Genomic DNA, 7948 nt, shown 5'->3' with positions numbered 1-7948 from the left:
ATGCTGTCAAAATAGCAGCTAAAACCAATCTCTGATTGGTAGGATTTCTATATCACAAGTGTTCGCATGCTCAAATATTAAACCTTTAAAAGAAAACTTTAAATTGAAGTTCTTTAATTAAAATGGACTCTTGCATCTGGCATCCCTTGCTATGAACGAAAGGTAAAGCTTTCCAAGTACCATTGTTGACTAGGAGCAAACGACAAGCAAAAAGTAGAAGCGGAAAAACTTAACAAAACTTGATAGGAATCTTACGCGAACCAGACCAGAAAAAAAACTTCTGTGCAATAAAACAAAGGTAGAAAAGAAGCGAAAACTAGCGAGTAACAACACACGATGGTGGGTGATTGCAGCAAACCCAACAAGACAGAGAGGCAGGGAAGTGATGATGAATAATGAGAACAGCAGCCGAGCGCCCGGAGGCAAACAAATTATGCTTCAATCGACGTGAAAAGTTTTCACTTTTAATTAATAATAATAATAAACTTGCCGGCGCGTTGCGGGCCCAGGTTGTAACTATATGTATATACGATTGCAAACAGATTCAATATGAAACAGAACGAGGCGAAGAGCTTCATTCAACTAACTGAAACTACCTACTCGCTAATATGGGTTGCGGGTGAATGAAACCGGTGTGATAAAGGGAACACACATACAAGCTTAACAAACGCAAACAGCCATAATCAGTAATCACTCAACAAGCTTTCACTTAGTATCTATTATTACACATTATTGTCTAAGCCTAGGAAATACAAGCACAAAACAGGGCTAAACTGGCATACAACTGTGGGAGCAATCTATGTGAGGGATTCTAACCTAGATGAACACCTGTCCGTCCTCGGAGGCATTCGATAGCGAGAGCTGGATCTTGCCCGTCGGATGTACCGAAATGGTCCGCATGCAGTCTTTGGCCGGGGTCACCGGAAACCGAATAGGGCCGGTGTACTTCCGCGACAGGCCCATCGTCTTCGGTGGTGGAAGGGATTTCGGTTGCGATCGGCTCGAGCCGTACGATAGGGTCGAGGAGGACGAACCGGACCCGTTGGAGGACGTTGGGCTGATCGACGTGGGTTTGGTGTACGCTTGGAGGATCTGAAACGGGAAGAAATCATTAGATGAGAACTTTAGTTTGGGGGAAATTGATGGAGATTGCTTACCTTTGGCAGGTCAGGCATGCTCTTGGAGGGTGAGAGCATTCCAGGTGAAGAACAGTTGAGACTTTCGTTAGCTCGATTTCTGGTACGCAGGATGTCTGCCACGTTCTTGGTGTATCGGTGCTGGTTGCCCACTTTCCGATCATCTGATTGGGTTTGGCTTTGCTGCTGGTAATACGATCGAAGCGCCTCGAAGTGGTTTCCAATGTCTTCATAAGTTTTGACGCCAACTACGGGACTTCTTTTCGGGTGCTGTTGATTGCTTTGAGCGCCATTTTTTATATACAAACTGTTGGATTTGGAAACGGAAGCCGTGGCCTGCCGCACCGCGTCCAACTTCGATGGATACAAATCCTCTTGGTAGATTTTGTTGATACTATTGCTTGACTGATGAATGTTCATCGTGCTGGAGCTTAACGCCGGACGGACGTAGATTTGCGAGAGGACCAGTTCCACTGTACGACCAGTGTTCTGCAGGATCGATAGAGATTCGTTGTACGATAGATTCAGAAGTGATCTACCATCGACAGCTATAATCTGTGAAAAAATTGGTTATTTAGTGTCTTCTTAGGCAAAATTTAATGTTAATCAAGACATACCTGATCACCAATCCTAACTCCGGCTCTCGCACCTGGCCCATTCGGCACCAAATCTTTTACATAGACATTGTTATCCGAGCCCTGTACGATGCTGATCCCCAACGTATATCTTGCTCCCTGGCCATCCTCACTGCTTCCCTCACAATCCGCAATTCCACCGTCCGAACTAAGATCATCTGCACCAAAGGCCTTCAGCCTGGGACCGCCATTTTTAAACAGAACCGACTCTTGACTCCTTGATAAGAAAGATCGCTTCCTAGCCAATAAACTAGCTCTAGCTTCTGCCGATTGATTCCGCTTTTCGTTCGGGTTAATGAAATCCTTCACCACCACCACCGATGTCAAAATCCGATCGTTTATCGCCGCACTGCAGCTAAGGTCATTGAACTTCTCCAGCAACGTATCGGAAATGGTTTCATTCGGCAGGTCAAAGTGTCCACTTTCACTTCGTATACTCGATTCTGTAATTAAAAAGTCGATAAATATTTCACTCCATCAACCGTTGTTTATCCAACTCTACTTACGTATCACACACGCCTTCGGTGACAACGTCTCCTCGCTCCCACCCATCATCTTCTCCTGGATCTTCTCCATGAAGTACACCGATCCCATGCTGCTCTTCATCGACAACGCATCATCCACGCTGCTCTCGATCAACGACGGGTCCGCCTTCCTCTCGTACCCCACAAACATCTCATCGTCCTCGTTGAAACTGCTGTTCGCCAAGTTCTGGATCGAGTTCGCTCCACTCAGCGCTCCACTTCCGATCCCGGTCTGTTCGTACAGATTGTCATACGATTTGTTCAAAAACTGCGCCGAAAACACCCGCGTGCCCATTTTGACGCGATTCCGGTTGACACTTTGCGGCGCATTCGGCGAACAATCCGGCGACATGCTGATTCCGCTCGGACCCATCGGTTCCGGATTTTCGTTCTCCTTGTTCTGATTCTGCTGGTTTGTGATCTCGACCGATTGGTTCAACGCCGGAGCAGGACCCTCCACCGATGACTTGGATCTCTTGATGAGGAACTTTTGGCGCAGCTTTGCCAGCCGGTTGTCGTTGAGCATAGACTTTTTGAGGTTGCGCACCCGCAGCCCGGTGGACTTTACCGGTTTGTCGATTTTGTCCACGTGCTTGACGTCGAAGGCTGCCTTCTCATCAACATCGGCCACGTTCAACTGCGGGCTGGTGGGATCGACGGCCAGTGGGCTCGGGCCGACTCGTGCCGGTTCCACAATGGGGATGTTCAGTTCGTTCGATAAGGTTTTAATTGAGACAAACGAATTACGCAGTTTCATGTAGAACTTGTGATGCTCAGATGCCAGGTTGAACGCAAAGTAGCTCCTAAAAATTCGAAATAGAACAAAAATAATCGTTAGAAGAGGATCCTAATTGCATGTTCTGTTTGAAATTAAAACTGTTCGTAGTTTTAATAAATTTCGGAACGACCGGACCTGTCCGACAAGCCAAATGGATCAATTGAGCAAGTAAATCCAATCCAAATCCAATCCAAATCCAATCCAAATCCAATCCAAATCCAATCCAAATCCAATCCAAATCCAATCCAAAACCAATCCAAATCCAATCCAAATCCAATCCAAATCCAATCCAAATCCAATCCAAATCCAATCCAAATCCAATCCAAATCCAATCCAAATCCAATCCCAATCCCAATCCAATCCAAATCCAATCCAAATCCAATCCAAATCCAATCCAAATCCAATCCAAATCCAATCCAAATCCAATCCAAATCCAATCCAAATCCAATCCAAATCCAATCCAAATCCAATCCAAAACCAATCCAAATCAATCCCAATCCCAATCAATCCAAATCCAATCCAAACCAATCCAAACCAATCCAAACCAATCCAAACCAATCCAAACCAATCCAAACCAATCCAAACCAATCCAAACCAATCCAAATCAATCCAAATCAATCCAAATCCAATCCAAACCAATCCAAACCAATCCAAACCAATCCAAACCAATCCAAACCAATCCAAATCCAATCCAAACCAATCCAAACCAATCCAAACCAACCAAATCCAATCCAAACCAATCCAAACCAATCCAAATCCAATCCAAACCAATCCAAACCAATCCAAACCAATCCAAACCAATCCAAACCAATCCAAATCAATCCCAATCCCAATCCAATCCAAACCAATCCAAACCAATCCAAATCCAATCCAAACCAATCCAAACCAATCCAAACCAATCCAAATCCAATCCAAACCAATCCAAATCCAATCCAAATCCAATCAAATCCATCCAAATCCAATCCAAACCAATCCAAACCAATCCAAACCAATCCAAACCAATCCAAACCAATCAAATCAATCAATCCAAACCAATCCAAATCCAATCCAAATCAATCCAATCCAATCCAACCAAATCCAATCCAACCAATCCAAACCAATCCAAACCAATCCAAACCAATCCAAAATCCAATCCAAACCAATCCAAATCCAATCAAATCCAATCCAAACCAATCCAAATCAATCCAAATCCAATCCAAACCAATCCAAATCCAATCCAAATCCAATCCAAATCCAATCAATCAAACCAATCCAAATCAATCAAATCCAATCAAATCCAATCCAACCAATCAAATCAATCCAAATCCAAATCCCATCCAATCCAAATCCAATCCAAACCAATCCAAATCCAATCCAAACCCAATCCAAATCCAATTCAAATACAATCCAAATCCAAATCCCATCCAATCCAAATCCAATCCAAACCAATCCAAATCCAATCCAAACCAATCCAAATCCAATCCAAACCCAAACCAAATCCAATCCAAACCCAAACCAATCCAAACCAATCCAAACCAATCCAAACCAATCAAATCCAATCCAAACCAATCCAAATCCAAATCCAATCCAAATCAAATCAAATCCAATCCAAACCAATCCAAATCCAATCCAAACCAATCCAAACCAATCCAAACCAATCCAAACCAATCCAAACCAATCCAAACCAATCCAAATCCAAACCAAACCAAATCCAAACCAAATCAAACCAATCCAAACCAATCCAAATCCAATCAAATCAATCAAATCCAATCCAAACCAATCCAAACCAATCCAAACCAATCCAAACCAATCCAAACCAATCCAAACCAATCCAAACCAATCCAAACCAATCCAAACCAATCAAACCAATCCAAACCAATCCAAACCAATCAAATCCAATCCAAACCAATCCAAACCAATCCAAACCAATCCAAACCAATCCAAACCAATCCAAACCAATCAACCAAACCAATCCAAACCAATCCAAACCAATCCAAACCAATCCAAATCCAATCCAAACCAATCCAAATCAATCCAAATCCAACCAAATCAATCCAAACCAATCCAAATCCAATCCAAATCAATCCAAATCCAATCCAATCAATCAAATCAATCAAATCCAATCCAAACCAATCCAAACCAATCCAAATCCAATCAAATCAATCCAAATCCAATCCAAATCCAATCAAATCCAATCCAAATCAATCAAACCCAATCCAAATCCAATCCAAACCAATCCAAACCAATCCAAACCAATCCAACCAATCCAAACCAATCCAAACCCAATCAATCCAAATCCAATCCAGATCCAATCAAATCCAATCCAATCAAATCCAACCAAACCAATCCAAACCAATCCAAAATGCAATCCAAATGCAATCCAAACCAATCCAAACCAATCCAAACCAATCCAAACCAATCAAACCAATCCAAACCAATCCGAATTCAATCCAAATCCAATCCAAAACCAATCCAAATCAATCAATCCAATCCAAATCCAATCCAAACCAATCCAAACCAATCCAAACCAATCCAAACCAATCCAAATCCAATCCAAATCCAATCCAAACCAATCCAAACCAATCCAAACCAATCCAAACCAATCCAAACCAACCAAACCAATCCAAACCAATCCAAATCAGCAATCCAAACCAATCCAAATCCAATCCAATCCAATCCAAATCCAATCCAAACCAATCCAACCCAATCCAAACCCAATCCAATCCAAACCAATCAAAACCAATCCAAGTCCAATCCAAACCAATCCAAACCAATCCAAACCAATCCAAACCAATCCAAATCCAATCCAAACCAATCCAAACCGAAATGCAATCCAATCCAATCCAAAATCAAATACAATCCAATCAAACCCAATCCAATCCAAACCAATCAAAACCAATCCAAACCAATCCAAATCCAATCCAAACCAACCAAACCAATCCAAACCAATCCAAACCAATCCAAACCAACCAAATCCAATCCAAACCAATCCAAACCAATCCAACCAATCCAAACCAATCCAAACCAACCAAACCAAATCCAAACCCAATCCAAATCCAATCCAAATCCAATCCAAATCCAATCCAAATCCAATCCAATCCAAATCCAATCCAATCCAATCCAAATCCAATCCAATCCAAATCCAATCCAATCCAAATCCAAATCCAATCCAAATCCAATCCAATCCAAATCCAAATCCAATCCAAATCCAATCTAAATACAATTCAAATCCAATCCAAATCCAACCCAAATCCAATCCAAATCCAATCCAAACCAATCCAAACCAATCCAAATCCAATCCAAACCAATCCAAATCCAATCCAAACCAATCCAAACCAATCCAACCAATCCAAATCAATCCAAACCAATCAAACCAATCCAAACCAATCCAAACCAATCCAAATCCAATCAAATCCAATCCAAACCAATCCAAACCAATCCAAACCAATCCAAACCAATCCAAACCAATCCAAATCCAATCAAACCAATCCAAACCAATCCAAACCAATCCAAACCAATCCAACCAATCCAAACCAATCCAATCCAATCCAAACCCAATCCAATCAAATCTAATCAAAATCCAATCCAAACCAATCCAAACCAATCCAAACCAATCCAAACCAATCCAATCCAAATCCAATCCAAATCCAATCCAAACCAATCCAAACCAATCCAAATCCAATCAAACCAATCCAAACCCAAATCCAATCCAAACCAATCCAAATCCAATCCAAACCAATCCAAATCAATCCAAATCAATCCAAATGCAATCCAAACCAATCAATTCCAACCAAATCCAATCCAAACCAATCAAATCAATCCAATCCAATCCAAACCCAATCCAAATCCAAATCAAATCAATCCAAATCAATCCAAACCAATCCAAACCAATCAAATTCAATCCAAATCCAATCCAAATCAATCAAACCAATCAAATCCAATCCAAATCCAATCCAAATCAATCAAATCCAATCAAATCAATCAAATCCAAATCAAATCAAGACCAATCCAAATCCAATCCAAATCCAATCCAAATCCAATCCAAATCCAATCCAAATCCAATCCAAATCCAATCCAAATCCAATCCAGATCCAATCCAAATCCTATCCAAATTCAATTCAAGTTAAATCCGAATCAAATCCAAATTCAATCCCAATCCAAATCCAATTCAAATCTACTCCAAATCCAACCTAAATCCAATCCAAATCCAACTCAAATCCAATTTAAGTTCAATCCAAATCCAACCCAAATCCAATCCAAATCCAATCCAGATCCAATCCAAATCCTATCCAAATTCAATTCAAGTTAAATCCGAATCAAATCCAAATTCAATCCCAATCCAAATCCAATTTAAATCTACTCCAAATCCAATTCAAATCCAATTTAAGTTCAATCCAAATCCAACCCAAATCCAATCCAAACTCAACTCCAATTCAAATCCAATCCAAATCCAACAAAAATTCAATCCAGATCGAACCTGAATCCAATCAAAATTCAAATCCAATCCACATGTAATCCAAATCCAATCCACATATTATCCAAATCTTATCGATATTTAATCCAAGTCCAATCCAAACGTTATTTAATTCAAATCCAATCTATCGGACAAGACGCTCGGAAATTTCAAAAAAGTTGACCAGATAGAAGTGAACCTTGCTTGTCGGATCAGTTGTATGACTGTCGGACAAATAAATGTACTTGTCCTGCATGTCAACTGGACTCGTCAGACAAGTAAACTGATTGTGTCGAACAAGTCAACTGGACTTAGACGAGAAGTCTAGTGGACTTGTCGGACAGGACAATTGAAATTGTCGCATAGTACAACTGGACTTGTCCGACAAATCAACTGAACTGCACGGAAAATTAATATGAATCTGTCGGACAAGTCAACTAAAC

The 7948-nt window shown here is 41.0% G+C and overlaps 1 protein-coding gene across 6 annotated transcripts in view; it reads right to left on the bottom strand.

Moving 5' to 3' along the window:
- Positions 1-431: 431 nt before the first annotated feature.
- Positions 432-7948, bottom strand: part of LOC134205763 (uncharacterized) — a 474885-nt gene continuing 467368 nt past the window's right edge. For all 6 annotated transcript variants that reach the window (XM_062681331.1, XM_062681332.1, XM_062681333.1 and 3 more), the window contains 4 exons: positions 2278-3098; positions 1754-2214; positions 1158-1691; positions 432-1092 (listed from right to left, as the gene is read on the bottom strand). In XM_062681331.1, coding sequence (XP_062537315.1) covers positions 817-1092; positions 1158-1691; positions 1754-2214; positions 2278-3098 — 2092 coding nt within the window. In that variant the 3' untranslated portion in view covers positions 432-816. The remainder of the gene's footprint in view (positions 1093-1157; positions 1692-1753; positions 2215-2277; positions 3099-7948) is intronic.

The sequence above is a fragment of the Armigeres subalbatus genome, chromosome 1, assembly GCF_024139115.2.
Source record: "Armigeres subalbatus isolate Guangzhou_Male chromosome 1, GZ_Asu_2, whole genome shotgun sequence".
Classification (NCBI taxonomy): Eukaryota; Metazoa; Arthropoda; class Insecta; order Diptera; family Culicidae; genus Armigeres; species Armigeres subalbatus.
This window is presented reverse-complemented; position numbering and strand designations above follow the sequence as displayed.